At 39.2% G+C, this 19,469-nt stretch overlaps 1 protein-coding gene across 2 annotated transcripts in view; it reads left to right on the forward strand.

Annotated features, from left to right (window-relative positions):
- Nucleotides 1-19,469, forward strand: part of LOC138769942 (myosin-10-like) — a 273,325-nt gene that overhangs the window by 145,072 nt on the left and 108,784 nt on the right. For both annotated transcript variants that reach the window (XM_069948702.1, XM_069948701.1), the window contains exons 12-17: nt 5,314-5,432; nt 5,511-5,663; nt 6,637-6,810; nt 6,915-7,088; nt 8,015-8,129; nt 15,432-15,628. In XM_069948702.1, coding sequence (XP_069804803.1) covers nt 5,314-5,432; nt 5,511-5,663; nt 6,637-6,810; nt 6,915-7,088; nt 8,015-8,129; nt 15,432-15,628 — 932 coding nt within the window. The remainder of the gene's footprint in view (nt 1-5,313; nt 5,433-5,510; nt 5,664-6,636; nt 6,811-6,914; nt 7,089-8,014; nt 8,130-15,431; nt 15,629-19,469) is intronic.

The following is a 19,469-nucleotide window of genomic DNA, read 5'->3' on the forward strand; positions in this document are numbered from 1 at the left end:
GAGAGTGAAGAGCCTGGGCTTAAATGATAAATTTCTCAACAATAGCATCCAAGGAAACCTATGTAGGTTTGGCGGAAAAGAGGGATTGGAAGAGAGTATTGTTATAGGACTTGAGTGGGCATGACAGGATTCCCTTCCATATTCTAGAATCCCACTGTTGTATGACATGTTTTAGAAAGGATGTATTCTGTTGGGATTGAGAGAGGCCTTGTTACCAGAGCTAGGGAAGAACCTACAATGGCAATGTAGAGCAGGTCTGTGCCAGTGCCACTAATTTATTGGATTTAGTGTAAAAATGTCAGTTTCAAATGCTAGTGCCAACTACCAGTTTCACCAGTAGGCAAGCAAAATTGTAAAGATTGATGTTATGGAGGCCTGCTCCACCTTACCACTTAGAAAGTGTCAACATCTGCATTCCAATACGGGATCGATAACTGCCCATACAAATTAAATAACTGCTGAACGTAGCCTGGCAAAGGATTTTGCCAGGGGCATTTTGGGGACAGCTTGAAAGCAGGGTAACACATCCATTTTGAGGGTGTTCATTCTCCTGAACTATGATAGGACCTTTTTTGTTATATGCTGTGTGATCTTTAAAAGTGTGGTCCAACAAGGATTAATACTTAAAAGCATGTAAACTAGAGAGGTCAGAGGGAATCAACCCCCCCAAGTATTTGATGGAATGGGACTGACATTTGAAGCAGGGCTGTGGAGTCGGAGCTACTTTGGGCTGGAGTCGTAGTCAGAAAAAATGTGCCGCCTCCAGCTTTAAAAAAAAAATAAATTTTAAAAAATTTTATAATGGAATTTTCAATAGATTTGTTATATTTTCTGTTTTATCAGGCTAAGGCCCTTATTTATAAACACCAGAAAAATCCTTTCTCCCATACATTTAGTTTCCTCCATTAGTAATAAAGTACTGACCCTATTAGATAGGGGTGGTCGGGAAAAAGTTGGAGGTCACTATTTGACTGTTCGTTTTTGAGCTGGAAGAGTCCATTGTGTGACGGGAGATCTGTGCTGTTCTCTTCCTGGATGCTGAATGATTATATATGAGCAGCAGTGTAAGGGTATGTTCACAAAACGCAAATGTGGCGGAATTCTGCAGCGAAACTCTCCCCCGCAGAATCCTGTCTGCCTTAGTGTGACACTGCTTCTCTATGGAAGGGCTCGCACACCTCCACTCTCCTCCGCTCAAAGAATTGATACGTCAATTCTTTGCGCAGAGAGCGGCAGGAACGGAGGCATGCAAGCCCTCCCATAGAGAGCCCTCTGACACATTTAGTCAGTGTGAACGTACCCTATTAGATGAGGGTAGACAAGGATGAGGAGGAGAAGCCATAATTAGTGTAGCAGTAAACTCTGACCTCAATGTGGTGTTTTCTCTCTGGGAGAGTATTGTGTATTTTTCTTAAAGTGTCACCCCCTTTTTTGCATTATGTTTTCTCTACACAGGTGTAAAGGGTAAATTTTTCAGTTTTCATACCTTATTTTATATCATACGTCATGTTTTTTGTTCCAGTTAAAAGTGATCTTCTATCATCTGCGGATTGTGGTACCTGGGCGGGGCTTCACAGGCGAGCACCACTTAGCCCCGCCCACATAATCACATAGGCCCAGCCTCTTCCCCTCGGTGGCTATTGGTATGGGCCGACTTAGAGGAGGTGGGGCCTAGAACTTTAGGCCGTCCCGCTTGAATGGCCATCGAGGGGTCAGGGCCTAGACTACGATGAATTTACATAGGGACGGGGTCTACGGTGCTGTTGTGGGCGGGGCTAAGTGGTGCTTTGGACGAGAAGCCCCGTCAAGGTGGCACAATCCGCATATGATAAAAGATCACTCACTTTTTACTGACGTATATGACGTATAATATAAAATTAAGGTATGAAAACTGCAAAATTTACCCTTTACACAAATTTACGCTGTGTGTGTGTGTGTGTGTGTGGGGGGGGGGGGGTTATGGCTGCAGCAGGCTGTGTGTGTGCTAGGGATACACAATGCATGGGAGATTGTGGTTCTACTGGTTCTACTGTATAGAGCTCTAGGGGGACCACATCCGGAGTTCAGGACACCTCACCTACTAAAAGTATTGGTAAATTAAAAAGGGTTCAGATAAAGCATAAAACCTATAAGGAAATACCTAAGGATTTAAATCTGTAGTGCGGAGGAAAGAGGGGCATAATCGAAACCTTCAGATATGTTAAAGGACTAAGTAAGGTTCAGAAGTAAAGTGTTTTTATTAAAAATAAAACAAACACAAGAGCAAGAGGGCACAATCTAAGGTTAGTTGGGGGAAAAGATCCGAAACAACATGAAAAAAATATTACTGTACTGAAAGAGTAGTAGATTCTTCGAACAAACTTTCAGCGGATGTGGTTGGTAAATTGACAATAGCTGAAAACATATCTGTCCTAACATAATAGAAAACTAAATACTAAAGGGCAGACTAGATAGACCAGGTGGTCTTTTTCTGCTGACATTTTTTTATGTGTCTATGTTGGTTTTCACTTTACTTTGCAGTTACCCAAACCTACTTGTGTAAAAATAAGCTCCCTACTATCCCAGAAGAGAAATGGTTGGCATTGAAGGAGCCTATGAGTTCAGAGCAACTGGGTGTGGTAATTAAGAATGTTAAGAATGGCAAAAGCCCAGGCCCAGACGGATTCACTGCGTTTTTATAATACTTTCAGTGGATTCCCTAAATCACCCCTGCTGGAGTCCTACAACTCCATTCTACAGGGTTCTTGTTTCCCACCTCAGGCTCTTACTTCATATGCTACAATTTATACTTGCCCTTTATAAGGGTGCTCTTGCATGTGTTAGAGTGAACGGCTCCCTGTCTTCTCCTTTTGTTATTCGCAACAGGACTAGACAAGGACTATTTATGTTTTAGTAATGAACATCTGGTGGTGGCCCTGAGACAAAATCCCTCTATCCCTGGCCTGACGATTGGTAGGCAGACGCATAAATTATCCCTTTGCGCAGAAGACCTGCTATTATATGTTACCTCCCCACGTATCTCTTTGCCCGCCATTCTCGAGGAGTTTGAGGAATTTGGCTCCCTTCGTAATAATAAAGTTAATGCCCATACAGTAAATCTAAATTTCTAAATGTTTCTCTACCTGCAAAGGGATTTGATTGGATAGCCAATTTCCAATAAACAATTTCCTTTTCAGGTCCAGCCTAAGCAACTGTGGTACTTAGGGATCAACATTACTAGTAATCTAAACGATTTGTTTGGAGGCAACTTCCCCATGCTCCTGCATTTTATAGAGGCGGACTTACGGTCTTGGACCTCCCTCACTTTGTCATGGTTCGGCAAGATGGCAGCCCCGGAAATTGGACGTTTGCCCAAGATCCTCTATCTTATGCAGGCCTTACCTTGTCTTATCCCGGGGACCTTTCTGGCTAGACTTAGGACCCTGACATCGCGCTTCTTGTTGCACCCTAGCAATCCCGGTACTTCGTATAAAGGTACTCATTAGATCCAAGGAGAGGGGCGGTGTTGGGCTCCCTAACTTTAAATTTTACTACCAAGCTGCCATTCATACTCGTGTCTTGGACCTATGCCACCATGGGACCACTAAGAGATGGGTGGCTTTTAAAACAGCTGTTTCCCATGTTCATTTCTCCGCCCTGCCGTGGATTCCCACCTCAGATCGTCCCATGGCCACCACCATTTCTTATGTCGATTTGGGATGGCTTTTTTAGCAAGATGGACCTTTCCTCCAGACCAGGCCCTCTTACCCCTTTATTTAGCAACCCAGAGTTTCCTATAGACTCGGACACACTGACCATCTTAGATATCCCATTACATGACAAACCTCGTTTATTACAGGTGCTCTCGGGTAGACAGGTACGCCCTCTCTCCATTGACCTGCCGCCTCCTCCAGAAGCTTGGTTCCTTCCTCTTTCACCTCAAGCCCAGATTCATAGAGATCCTACTCCTTTTGAAATGTCATGTACACAATCTGAACCTCCTACCCATACAATTTCCTCAGTCTACGGTGTGCTTAGGAGTACAGTGGAAGGGGAGGACGCCAAATATTTGTTTATCCTTTCTTGGGAACAAGATTTGGGTTGTTCTCTTACGGAGAAGGACCTGTCAAAAATCTTTATGCTTACCCATAAGGCATCTATCTCTTGTAGGATTCAGGAGCAGAATTATAAAATACTTAGTAGGTTGTACAGATGCCCTGACCAGTTGCATTCCATGTTTCCCTCTGTATCCTCCTCTTGTTGGAGATGTGGAGGAACAGTGGGTTCCTATCTCCATATTTGGTGGAGCTGTCCCAAAATCGCCCCGTTTTGAGCCTCTGTATTCCAGCTGTATAATAAGATAGCACTCCTTTCTTTGATGCCTGGAGCTTCCCCTCTTGCAAAGAAGGGATTGCTTAGACACTTCATAGGCACTGCAAGAGCAGTCATCCCACTTCTCTGGAGACAGACCCGCCCTCCTTCTAAGATGGAATTTGTGGATACACTAAACAAAGTCCAATTTAAACAAACCTGGTTGCAATGGGATTTGTTCAGGGATATGGCTGAATTTAAAGCTTGGCTCCAGTAGAGTATTCAGTTGTTGGCTGACTTGCCCTTCTCTTCAGGTTATTCCATAAGCGGTCATCTTCCCCTGAGATTGATCCTGTCCCCTCTCCCTTCCCTTCCTTCTCCCTTCCCTATCCTATTCTTTTCTTGCTTTCATTTCCTTTTCTGCTGATTTCTTTTCTTTCTATTATTTCTGGGTCTATATCTTTCTTCTTCTTGTCATCTTTTAAATTACAACTGGATGTTTCTATTGTTTTTGGCAATATTTATTTATTCATTGCTTTGCTATAATACTGAGACAGGGAAACCAGCAGTTTGCCATATCTTGCCTCTGGGACTTTTTGGTTTAATAAAAACGATTTAACCATAATTACTTTGCAGTTACATAGAAAATAGAACTTGTAAATACATTTACTAATGAGTAGCTGCCAGTGACACACAAGGCTTTTCACCACATTTATTATACATTTGTCTTTGTTATGCACCACATTTATTATATGTTTTTAGAGACTTTTCTGTACAAAAAAGGCTGTGGTTTATGCAAAAAAGGGTGTGGCCTATTTTGCACCACAAAATGCAAATGAATCTGGCTAAAAATTCTGGCGAACTTTAAGCCAAGTAATAGCTGGTGTAAACTTTGGACCAAAAAAACTAGACCATCTAGACTAGACAGGCACATTTAAAGACTGTCTAGTCTAAGTTTGCACTTAGTTTTAGTAAATCTTGGCCTGTATTCTTAATATTTACCATGTGTCTTGTATTTCCTAGCTGCACAGAAACTGTGTCATCTCTTAGGACTCAATGTGACGGAATTTACTCGTGCCATCTTAATGCCAAAGATTAAAGTGGGGCGTGATTATGTCCAGAAGGCACAAACTAAGGAACAGGCAAGTGATAATATTCAGGGCAAGGATACATATTAACTTCATATTAGAAATTAATGTTTTTATTTTGTGTTTGTATAGGCTGATTTTGCGGTGGAAGCACTCGCCAAAGCAATGTATGAGCGACTTTTCCGTTGGCTTGTTCATCGCATTAACAGAGCTCTGGATAGGACAAAGAGACAAGGTGCTTCATTCATAGGAATTTTGGACATAGCTGGTTTTGAAATCTTTGAGGTAAATTTTTAAATTTCAGTTCAATTATTTTCTAAATGTATGTGATTGGTCATATAACTAACACAGCAACATGAACTTTGGGTCACTTACACACAGAAGTACATAAGGTGCTAAGCAAAAGGCTCTTATCTTCCCCCCGTGCAACCGAGGCCTTCCTTCCCCCACGGGCCCTATAGCAGCTACCTTTCCTGTCTCTGGTTGCTATGCCACTGAGCACAGTCATATTAACTGTTCCAAAAAACACTCATTTGGCCTCTCTGGTAAATGTAGGCCTAAGTTTGACAAATACGTTGGCTTCCTGACACATGGCCAGTGGTTCCATAAGATAGCTCATCAGTAACTGATTACGCTGATCAGCTGTTTGACGTGGCAACACACAGTGCATGGTGTTTGTCTCAGGTCATTGTGTAGTGGTAGCGATTTAGTGTTGAGCGGACCTGTCAAACTTTTCGGGTTCGGCAACGTTCTCCATAGGCCAAAGGCTTTATCCATGTTTTCCTGGCAGCCTTAGAGCAGCATCTAACTTCTTCAGCCGCAGGAAATGAAATGCCGAGCCGTCAAACTGCTGACCACTCAACACTAGTGTCACTGCAGATCAGCTTTAGTTCAAGTAAATAGGAGCTAAGCTGCAGTTGCATATCATTGCCACTACACAATTAAATATCATGTGGCTAGCTCATCAGTAAATTTTGCACAGAATACCCATTTAAACCTAGTGTGTAAAGAACCTTAACTGATTTTTGTCTGACAAAAAAATGAGGTGACAGCAGCCTGGTTGCTACACAAAGTTTTCAACCATGACACCAATGTTTGTATGTTGTCCCTCTTTTCTCTCTTAGGTTTGTTCACAATAACAATGCTGTAAAGACACTTGTGTGTGCATAAGGTGATATGCCGTAATAGGAAGAAAAGTATGGCTTTTCATTATAGCTAAGCTATTGACCTCTCTTGTGATATATGTCCCTTTCCACAGCTTAACTCATTCGAACAGCTCTGTATTAACTACACCAATGAGAAACTGCAGCAGCTCTTTAACCACACCATGTTTATTCTGGAGCAAGAAGAATACCAACGCGAAGGCATTGAATGGAACTTTATTGATTTTGGTCTGGATCTGCAGCCTTGTATTGATTTAATTGAGAGGCCGGTAAGATGGAAATGCTGTTAGATAATTTACTGCCTGTGTAGAAGGGGTATTCATTTTGTTATGTTATCCAATACTTAGATACCTGGTTCTGTTCTGTTACTCAGGCAAATCCTCCAGGCGTTCTGTCACTCCTAGACGAAGAGTGCTGGTTTCCAAAGGCCACTGACAAAAGTTTTGTAGAGAAGGTCATCCAGGAACTTGGCACACATCCGAAATTCCAGAAACCGAGGCAACTCAGAGACAAGGCTGATCTAAGCATAATCCATTATGCTGGAAAGGTGGGAGGCTCTGCAGAGCTCACTATATACAATGTTGTCTTCATTGTCAAATCAGATAATGTGAATGTCTATATACTTAGTTTCCAGTTTACGCCGCAAAATAAAAATAAAAATATGACGGTAAAGATCAAAAGCTACTGTATATACAATCCCATATGTGTGTTTACTGTTATTTTGTATAAAGCTGTTCTGTTCGTTCTTTTGCCTTTGCAGACAAAGTAATATCACTTTGTGTGGGCCAACTGAGTAAGCAATGCTTGAGCGGAATTATTCTAGAGAAAGTGATATGACTTTTAAAGGATATCTCATGTACCAACCCATGGTGTTCAGGTGTCTGTATGACAGGGAGGCTTGTGTCCACATGTGTGTTGGGCTTTTCCATTCATCTGTTCCATTGCAGGTGAAGAACAAAAAACAGCAGAAGAATCCACAACAAGTGTGTCACTGACCCAATTGATTTTATTGGGTCCATGTACCCCACCCAGAAAAATTTATTTCTCGCAGCTGGAGCCCCCCCCCCAATTATTGAGTTAATATGCCACAATTAGCTGCTGAAGAAAACACTTATGTGTAAGTGTAATGGCACATTTACACAGAGAGATTTATCTGACAGATTTTTAAAGCCGAAGCCAGGAACAGACTATAAAAAGGGAACAGGTCATAGAGGAAAGACTGAGATTTCTCCTCTTTACAAATCAATTCCAGGATTTCGCTTCAAAAATCTTTGTAAACTTGCCGTATGACTAATACAGTATTTGTTGGCCACCTTATGATTTATTATTCAGATTAGGGATTTTGAAAGCATATAAAACATTGTTAATTGCAAAAAAAAAATACTTCAGGCATCTTACATCATACTTACATCTGAGTATCAAATGTAAAACATGGGAGTGTTTATATTTATAAAATTCTTTGGATGTCGGTAGGTGGATTACAAAGCCGATGAATGGTTGATGAAGAATATGGATCCTCTGAATGATAACGTTGCAACTCTTCTTCATCAGAGTACAGATAAATTCACAGCAGAACTGTGGAAAGATGGTGAGTACTGGAAAACACTGAAACATAGCTGCTTTTTGTAAAGCTTTTCTGGGATTTTAAAGGGTATGTGTCACCTAAATTTTCTTTTACTGATTAGAGTCAGATACTAAAAAATATTCTTTTATTCTAATGTTTCTATTTTCTGATTGTATATTTTTTCCCCACTTCTTGTTCATTGTTGATGAGGGCTGCCTCATTGCCTATTATATTATTTTTCCTATGCTGTTTTTAAGTCACATGCTTTTCAGCAAGCCTCATGGACATAGACAACAATAGACAGACTCTGTCCCCTTGACATGAATGTGAAACCTAAGTGAGCATGGTCTGTGACTTTTGAGGAGGTAATTCCACAGGGAGCAACTATTGTCTCTACTAGTGTCACATGTCACAGTAATTCGGTACAGATCTCTTTACAACAGCCTTCTCTTATCACCACAGACACAACAGGAAGTCTCAGAGAGCAGCAGACTGTTGCTGACCTGATCCAGTGGTTTCAACATGTTGACATGATCAGCAACATGTCAACATGATCAGCTGGCAATCGGTCAAGAATGGCCAATAATCGTTTGGTTTAATAGGGCCTTGACCCCTTATGGACAGAGCCTATAATGGCCTTAAGGACTGCACCAATTTTCAAAACCCCCAAAATATCATTTATGAGATGAAACTGGGATAAAAAAGGCAATATTGTATATTGTGTGGTCCTTCCATGTTTACGTAATGCACTTAACAGTAAAACTGACATTTTATATTTTTCTATAGGTCAGTCTGAATACAGCTATGTGCGTGTTTACATAGCTTTTCTAATGTTTTACTATTTTTATTAACAGTAAAAGCAAATAGGTATGATAATGGCCCTATCGTGACTTCTATAACGCTTTTATTACCTACATGGCTGTACGGGACATCATTTTTTGGGTCATAATATCTGTGTAGATCAGATGTATTAATCACTTTTTATAAATTTTTTTATATATAAAATGTAATAAAAAATTAACAGTCCTGCTTATTTTTACCGCTTTTTGTTCACGCCGTTCACTGTGCAGGAATAATATATATATATATATATATATATATATATAAATTTTTTTTTTTTTTTTTTTTTTCCAAACAAATCTTTATTGTTTTCAAAGAGAAAATCTCAATATATACAAAATGTTAAGGCATATGGTAATGAGCTGCCACGCAGCATCTGATTGGGTCAACATGACATCAGAGTGTATAGCCTCCTGACAATGATGCTAAAACTTCCCAACTCCCCCCCCCCCCCCCCCTTGCTCGCAGTATGGAAAACCCTCAGTCACATCAAGACAGAAACAGCTCCAAGTTTTTAGGAAGTGGTCGGTAGGCGCAATGGCCCTAAAATATCAGCCAGGTCAGCCCTCATATACCAGGCTGTGTCACGGAACGGCCATACTACTCTCTTGATCTCTACTGGATCCAGGAACGCCACTATGAATTACTTCCATTTTTTTAAGAAGGCCTTCGCCCTCGTTTCCCTAGACGGTTCAGCATCTAGCTATTTAAATGTTTATTGGGGGAGTGGCTTCGGCACATTTAAACATTTTTTTATTTACATTAATGCCTGTTTGCACCAAGGCCAAGGCTGCTGTCGGTAAGGGGTTAAAGAGACTCTGTCAGCAGGTTTATGCCAGCCTTTTTTAAGGGTAGTATAAACTAGTGACAGAGAAGCTGAATAGAATGATGTATCACTTACATTGTTCTGTGCTGCTAATTCTAAAATATCCTCCTGAAATCCCCTCCATTATGTGCAGAAGCCAGGTAGTTCTCAATATTCATGAGAATTAGAAAACTCCACCCATCAGCCACTGTGTATAGGCACTCAACTGTCAATCAGCAGCTGAAGGGCGGGGGTAGGGGTGTGGCAAGAAATCTATCTACCAATCTGCCAACCTGTTCATTATTTATGTCACTAGTTTCTTCTGCCCTCATTTAAGGCGGAATAAACAAATTTCCCTTTTACTTTGTTTTCAGTTAAGTGATCCTTACTATCCTCTGGTCAGGAATGCAGGGATGTTTGCTAATTAGCTAATTTGCTAATTAAACATTTTTGAAGCCAAAGCCAGGAATGGATTTGAAAAGAAGAGAGATTTCGGTCTTCCTTTATGACCTGTTCTCTGTTTAAAGTCCATTCCTGGCTTTGGCTTTTAAGATCTGTCGGATAAATCTGTCTGTGTAAACGCACCAATATAGTATGGTTGGTTTACTAGCTAAACAACAAGCCTGCTTTTATTATATTCATCCTTGGTCATTGGTGAATGGGAGGGATCTAAACACTGACCCTAAAGGGGTTCTCCGGCGTTGATAAAAAAAAAAATCAATCATAAACATAGTTTTCCCACTTGCCATCCCTCCTGAGTTTGTCTCCGTTTGAATTTCCCACCGTTGGCAGGTCCCTGAACCTCCACTTTGTGTCTTAATTCTTTCTTCACTTCCTGATTTGGTCTTTCCCATGATGCACTTTGTCTCCTGTGATGTCTAACTGACTAGAAGACTGACTGAGTAGAACTGTTAGATGGCTTACAGCTTGCTCAGCCAATCAGAGCTAAGCAACCTGAGTCATCTAACAGGCCTTAGACCTGCCTCCCTCTTGATGATGTCATTGTCACAAAATGGCTGCCACAGAGCAGCCTGGGGTAAACAATCATTAGGTAAGAATGAGTTCACTTCACTTCCTGGTGGGGGGCTGATGGGGGAAAAGATAGGGGGCAGATTACATATTACATAGTTATACAACTTTGCAAGTGTTTCAATTACTGGGAAAAAAGCTTTTCGCTGGAGTACCCCTTCAAGCCCGCACTTAGAAAATAATATACAGTTGTCTGGTCATGCATGGTTTTCTGAAGTGTTAGGTTAACCCCTCCATATCTTCTCATATGTAAATAACACCAGTCTGAAGATAAGGATGAAATGCATCTTCAAGTAATGATGGATAGACCTTGTTGCATCATGTTTATAATTTTTAGTATTTATTATAAAATATAGCATTTATTCAGTATTGTGCAACCAATTTGTTTGTCCTTTCTACTATACTTGTCTCCTCTTTAATATAACTTTTCTTTCTTTCTCTGCTTTGCTTTTCCCTCATTTTTCCCTTAACCACTCTAACATCCATATTACACTCAATAAATCTGTTGTTTGTGTTTTGTGTTTCCATTTTTTACATTTCTACCTTTAAAACTAAACTAAAATTTTACACCCACTGCACTGTTCTGTACTGATGTCAAAATGGATTCTCATGACCATCCTATAATGAAATACACAAACTGTCCAATATTTAAACATAAATTTCCATTCTGACACACATTAATATGCCATTTTTCATCTATATTTATATCTACAACTATTCCATACCAACCTCCCAAACTGTCCCATGCTGGCACCCACTATTATGCCATGCTGGTATACACATTGAAATCTACATCTGTCATATATTTATTCCTATAACCTTCTCATGGTAACACCCCCATCTGTCCCATATTAATGTCTGTAACTGTCCTATGATGACACCAAAACCTGTCCCATAATGCCACCCATATGGTACTTGTAAATAAAACTGCAATTTACATGTTTGATTGCATACTTTCTAATTTCATAAAATTCACATAAAATGTCCATTCCCTTCCTCGCAATGCTCCATTTCTTTAGATATCCAGAATATTCAGGCGGTTTATTTCTTTGACACCTACGCTGTGCTACCACAGGGCTCAGGTGAAAGTAGGTTATTAAGTTGTACACCTAGACCTCCATCCACCGGCAGCTTTAACTCGTGCATGTAGTGATAGAATTGCTTGCCTCAGGTCTGTGTGCATTGTTTCTGTAACCTCCAACCTTCTCTTCTTTTGTCATATAAAAAGCATGCTATATGACATTTAGGAATAATAATGTTACATTAATATTATTAGAGATCAAAAACAGAGGTTTTTAATGTATACAACTATGTTCTCACACAGTATTATTGGTCAGTATTTTGCAACCAAAACCAGGAGTGGTTTGAAAACACAGAAATGTTCACACACTGTTGAAACTGAGTGGATGTCAGCCATGTAATGGCAAATAACGGCCGTTGTTTTAAAATAATAGCAATTATTTATCATTTGCCAGTCATGCACTCATTTTCAACAGTGTGTGAACATAGCGTTTCTGTGTTTTCAATCCACTCCTGGTTTTGATTGCAAAATACTGACTAAGACACTGAGCAAAACAATATGATTACATACTTACATCGGAATTGTTATCCTGCTGTGAGTATGTAAAAGGCAGTCCTCTAGCCCCCGCAGCCCGGTTGTATACATTACCGGGTTCATGCTTCGGGGGCTCCCAGCATCTGCACTTCCCACTCAGCCAATCAGTGCGCTTTCCCGCTACAGCCACTGATTGGCTAAGAGAAACATCCAGACGCCAGGAGTTTCTGAAGCAAGCCAGAGTGCAGACCCGGTAATATATGCATCAGGCCGTGGGGAGTTAAGGGGGCTGCCTTTTACATTCTCGCACTGGGATGACAATTCCGCTTTGCGTATGTAAATCTATTAAAAGTAACAGGAGGGGAATCACAGTGGATTTCATTGCGAACTCACAGTGTGAAATCCACTGCAAAGCTTTCTGTGTGACACAACACTGTTCAGTGTGAAAGAAGAGGTGAGGGGCACCAGCTATATCATCAGGAACACTCAGCAACACCACAGAGGCACTCAGCGTTTCCCCTCCAGTAATGAATATCAATGCTGACAGGTGCAGTTATTCATTATGGAGAGTGAGGGACACTGTGGCTGTATGTGGGGAAGCTGTGGCTGGCATGAGTCCTGTGGGAGTGGGGGCACAGAACTGGGGTAGTGATGATTTCTGAGAGGCAGAACACTATTCAATCAGAAAGAAGAGGTCCACAAGCTATGAGAATGGAAGCACTCTTGGCAGCAGCAGAAACACCCACAGATGGCTTCTGTACCTCTTATTTCTGTGTTTTTTTCTTTCAAATAGAAATCATCACCACCTGGCTCCCCATCCCTTTTTTATTTATTTATTCAGAATTAGATCGATTTTATAGACTATTTCCCTCTTGCTTCAACAGCCTCTTACTATGGTGCAGTTGTAAGTGACAGGTTTACCATGCAAACTGACCAGGGTTCACATCCCGCCAGAGTATTTTTTTTTTTTTTTTCCAATTATGACTTGTGCTAGATATTATGGTGATTGTAGTTCCTCTGCAAACAAGAAACACTGAGGGTAATATACAAACAAGATGAATTTTCTAAGAAAATAATGCTATAATGACTCTGTCTGACTCTATTGCTCCATGTATAATTGTATGCATGTATCACCTAATCAAAATAAAATCATATCATATCTTTTGTCCACAATATAATAAATTATATTTTATTCCATTGTGGCAAATAGATATGATTTTATTTTGATTAGGTGATACATGCATACAATTATACATGGAGCAATAGAGTGATTAGAGTAATTAGTCATTATTTTCTTAGAAAATTCATCTTGTTTGTATATTACCCTCAGTGTTTCTTGTTTGCAGAGGAACTACAATCACCATAATATCTAGCACAAGTCATAATTGGAAAAAAAAAAAAGTACTCTGGCGGGATGTGAACCCTGGTCAGTTTGCAAGGTAAACCTGTCACTTACCACTGCACCATAGTAGGAGGCTGTTGAAGAAAGAGGGAAATAGTCCCAAAAAAGATCTAGTTCTATGATAAATAAATAAAAATAAAAATAAAATATTTTTATCAGTTCATTATAATGCTACAATTCTACATGATTTTATTTTGGTTAGGTAAGAAATACATGCAAATTATCCATGCCAGTTTTTGAAAGAGAGGCAATAGGCAGTGTTAATAGTGCATGCAATGCCTGCTCACCCCGGCAAACTGCAATTCCAACTCTGGCCACTGGGTGTGCTGCATATGTAAACCAACTGAGCAGCTTGTAAACAAACAATACAAGATATAAAAAGAGCTTTTTCATCTCATGAGAAGCTGATAGAGAAGAAAAATGTATATGGGGAGGTTTGTCTTGACTTAGGCAATCATGCTGGATGATTTTTGAAAAAACATAAAAATCCTGGAAAACCCCTTTAAAAATATGGCTGCATTTTTCTTTTAATTTACTGTGTGTGAAGATCTATCCAAGAAACAAAACAACATGTATTAATTATAAAATATAATTATCAATTGACAAATGGAGAAACTATTAAATTATCAGACATATAAAATCCTCAATATAATTAATACATTATTAATGATTATAAACTTGGAGGCAGAACAACCCAGCAGCAGGGGAGAATCACAGATGAATAGCTATAATGAGTAAGTATACAAACAAGTATTTGTATGTATGTATCACATGCAGTAGGGAAAATTAGTATTTGATATACTGCTAAGTTTTGCCACCTAAAAAGAATGGAGACTTCCAGGTACACTTCCACTGTGAAAGACCAAATCTATTAAAAAAATAAATAAATCCAGAAAATTACTTTGTATGATTTTTAAATAATAAATTTACATTTTATTGCATGAAATAAGTGTTTGATCACCTGCCAACCAGCAAGAATTCTAGCTCTGTTAGTTTTTCTGTATCATGGCAGTGTATCAAATACTTATTTTCCCCACTTTATATATTGCTCACAGACTTACTGAAACAAAGTTAAAGTGGTAAGTGCATAGATGTACGAGCAGATCAGAGGCAGTATATAAAAAGAGAGATCAATCAAAACATCATAGCATCCAAATAAATATACTTGCAAATCTTGCAAATCAACTTGTGTTTAGGCAGTCCTTCATCAGAAGGATCTGAACTTCAGAGCTGACTAAACTTTATTGGTTAAAAACACCATTGTGTGACCATTGTATAATGTTTGTATAGGCCCCTTTTATATGTCCATGTCAGTTTTACTGTCAGAAAATCCTGATCAGGAAGCCTTCAGGAGACCTCAGGAAACCATCAGGATTTTTCTTACAGTAATCAGTATTTATATTCAGAAAAAAAATTCTGGACACTGGAATTCCTTCTATGGGGGAATCCGTGACAGAATTCCATGCGAAAATAGGTCAGGTTTCTGGCCTGTAGTTTCCTGACCTATTTTCTGAAGAAATCCGGACAAATTTTCCTGACGTGTGAAGGGGGCCTTAGCTCACACATTTTCCACTTGATGTGCTTTGTCTTTTTATTGTTAGGTAATTGCATTTGCACATACACTACAGTAGAAATGTATGAATTATTTTACTTGTCATATCCAAATCTTATTCATCACACTTACTGTGTTCTCAGTGGATAGAATTGTTGGTCTGGACCAAATGAGTGGAATGGCTGAGATGTCTGGATTTGGCTCCTCATACAAGACCAAGAAAGGAATGTTCCGCACAGTTGGGCAACTTTATAAAGAATCTTTGTCTAAGCTTATGTCTACACTAAGGAACACCAATCCCAACTTTGTCCGCTGTATAATCCCTAATCATGAAAAGAGGGTAAGAGCATCTACATATGTGCTTTTATATGTGTGTCTTTCACATATTCGCAGATGGCAGTTTATATTACCCAGTGCCAATATAAGCTACTTAAAGACCTATTACTCCTATTACATGCGTTGTGCATTAAAACTCATTTCATATGATGAGGGTGTCCAAATTATAGACACAGACAACTAAAGTATCAAAATGGTTTGTAGTTTATTTTCGATCAAGCATGACTAAATTCCATAAGATACTTTAGGCACAGTCCCCTTCTCCCCCTGGTAACCCCAATAACACAGACACAAATGAATGGATTTAACCCCTTCAAAACCGAGCCCATTGATGCTCGGATGTCTGGGTCAGATTAATGCAATGTTCCTCCCCGCCTTCTAAGAGCCATAGCACTTTTATTTTTCCACCTACAAGGCTGGTTGAGGTGTCATTTTTTGCGTCATGTATACAAAACCCAAAAACAGAGTTAACCAAAAAAAGGTGCATCCACAAGATTTTACAAAAAGACATTTTACGTTTTATTCAATAGTAATTCATTATGTACAAATAACAAAAAAGCTGGGCAAAAAATATGTAAAAACACTTAAAAACTATAAAGGGCAAAATATACAAAGAAGCGGACATGATAAGCTGACTTCCAGACCAGAGAGCTACTCCTATGCTGTTCCAGGGTAAAAAATAGGCAAAATATAACAAATAGCTATTAAAAAATATTGCACATGCAAAAAAACTAATTTGTATAAATCCATAATTGATAAGAATATCACACACAAATGGAAAATTCATATATATATATATATATATATATATATATATATATATATATATACATATATATCAACAAATAGTGCTTGTGCCTAATATATCCCAGTTCTAAATAGGATGAATGAAAAAATCTACTTAATCACCAATAGTGCACCGAATGCTTTCACAAAAAATACGAAACAGGAAAAAAATCTATGGCAAAAAGCAATGTCAAAGATATCACATAATGAAAATATGGACCCAGGACCCTGTTGGCTACTCCGGATCAAACCCTACACGTATCGTCACTCCAAAAACTTTTTGCCATTTATTTCTTCCTGTTTCGTATTTTTTGTGATAGCATTCTGTGCACTAGTGATAGTATTGGTGTTTAAGTAGATATTTTCATTCATCCTATTTAGAACTTGGATATATTAGGCACAAGCACTTTATTTGTTGGTGTGTATATATATATATATATATATATATATATATATATATATATATTTGTGTGTGTATGTTAAAATTTTTCATTTGTGCGTGATATTCTTATTAATTATGGATTTATACATTTTTTTTTGTACGTGCACGTTATAGAGGACAAATTAGGATGTGCAATATTTTTCAATAGCTAGCCGTTATATTTGTCCTATTTTTGACCGTGGAACAGCATAGGAGTAGCTCTCTGGTCTGGAAGTCAGCTTATCATGTCCGCTTCTTTGTATATTTTGCCCTTCATGGGTTTTTAAGTGTTTTTAGATGTTTTTTGTCCAGCTTTTTTGTTATTTGTACCTGATGAATTACTATTGAATAAAAGTTAAATGTCTTGCACCTATTTTTTCTTTACTCTGTTTTTGGGTATTGTATATGTGTTTTTTAAGTAAACAGAGGGAGCACCCCCATTGAAGTATTGAAGAGGTTAGCTCCCTGACAGCATGGTTCAAGTATTTTTTCGCCATGATCTCTAGTTTTTATTAATATCGTATTGGTGTTTAAGAAAATTTTTGATCCCTTTTTCAAAATTTTTTTTATATATAATTTAAAAAAATCAGAAATCTTTGTTTATTTTTCCGTTCACTCCGTTCATCGCTTGGAGACAATAATGTTAGATTTTATATATCCTACAAAGAATGGGCTATACACCAGTATAATCACAATCTCAAAAGTCTCTATTAAATAACTCAAGTTTTAAAAGCTATATATGCAGAGCAGAATAAAAATGATCCTTCACACAGGATGGCAATACACAAAAACATTCAGTAATGGAGGACAATTGGCTGCAGCACAATGTAAACAATGTAAACATAAGTCCACAGTGGGTACAATAACCTGACCACATAAGTCAAATAACCTGCTGCCTCTATAAGGTGCTACCAATCTCCATACTCCCTCTAGATCCTAAAGTGCCTGTACCGATAAAATCTCATATGAGTAAAACAGAATCCAGAAATCAAAAACTGTGATATTACCTGTACTGCTGTACACACAGCAGTACAGGTAATATCACAGTTTTTGATTTCTGGATTCTGTTTTACTCATATGAGATTTTATCGGCACAGGCACTTTAGGATCTAGAGGGAGTATGGAGATTGGTAGCACCTTATAGAGGCAGCACGTTATTTGACTTATGTGGTCAGGTTATTGTACCCACTGTGGACTTATGTTTACATTGTTTACATTGTGCTGCAGCCAATTGTCCTCCATTACTGAATGTTTTTGTGTATTGCCATCCTGTGTGAAGGATCATTTTTATTCTGCTCTGCATTTATAGCTTTTAAAACTAGAGTTATTTAATAAAGACTTTTGAGATTGTGATTATACTGGTGTATAGCCCATTCTTTGTAGGATATATAATAGTGGATGCCTGGGGAGGCTGGTGGTAATATAGGATTATAATGTTAGATTTTAGTAGATCGGACAATTTTGCATGCTAGCAGTTAACACTTTTTTTTTTCGCACTGTAAAACATGCAATCATTAGATTGCATGTACTAGTCTAAGCTATGCCATAGCATAGATCAGTGTTGCGATCTATGCATAGAATCTACCTGTGAGCAGAATCTATGCATAGAACACCGATCCAACAGGATGGAGGTAAGTGACTTAACCCCGCCCATCGGTACAGCATGGCTGTGGGAGTCCCAATCATTTAGTGACAGGAGCTTGTCCTGTCACTGAGTATCTTAAACGCCGCGATTGCTATAGATCGCAACATTTAAGTAGTTAATGAGAGGCAGCTGCCTCTCATTATCCTCAGCACCCGGGACACTGATGTGCGGGGGACCGCTCTTACTGCAGCGGTCTCTTACACGTCAGCCCCTGAAGTCAGGAACATAGATATACATTCCTACTCATGGGGTATGTGCAGTAGGAACTTATATCTACGTATTACTGACTTGAAGGGGTTAATGATCACAGCAGCCATTTATTAATAAAATAACATTTAACAATTTCCAGTATAAACCAGACCTCCACACAATGTCTTTCACCAACCCTTGTAAACATTTCAACTGACTAGGTAGTCCTCAAGGCCTCAAAACAGACATTTTTTACATAACTACTCGCACACAGGTGTTTACCTCCTGCAGAACAGCTGCCTGACTCAGAGGCACCTAACAGTCACCTGTGTTTCCCCTTCTAAATCCCATTCATAGCATGCAACCACCAGCTACTGTCTGATCCCATTGTCACTCCTGTGGGAGTCCAGGACCCACTGGGTTCCCTCCCTCCACTTCCTCGACCAATCCACTGCCATCCAACCTTGAGGACCCACGCCGCCATCCATGCAAATGCCTGATCCCTTAGGCATTGGCTTCCCTCCACACCCAAAGGGCCACAAGTCGATTCCCAGAGCATTCAAATGAATACGATCCCCACATCAGAAGGCACCCACACCTGCTTCTACCTCTGTATGCTGTACCGACACTGCCCTATTCCCAGACATGAAATGTACCATGGCCCTTTTGACCTTCATCCATGCCTTGTTGATCCTCTTAACTGACCTAGTTTCTTCCGCGGCACAATATCTGACTACACAGTCACCACCTTTGAAAAAAAAAAACACAGCCTTAATGAATATTAAATTTCATGTCCAACATCAC

This window comes from Dendropsophus ebraccatus, chromosome 12 (genome assembly GCF_027789765.1).
Source record: "Dendropsophus ebraccatus isolate aDenEbr1 chromosome 12, aDenEbr1.pat, whole genome shotgun sequence".
NCBI classification, from domain to species: domain Eukaryota; kingdom Metazoa; phylum Chordata; class Amphibia; order Anura; family Hylidae; genus Dendropsophus; species Dendropsophus ebraccatus.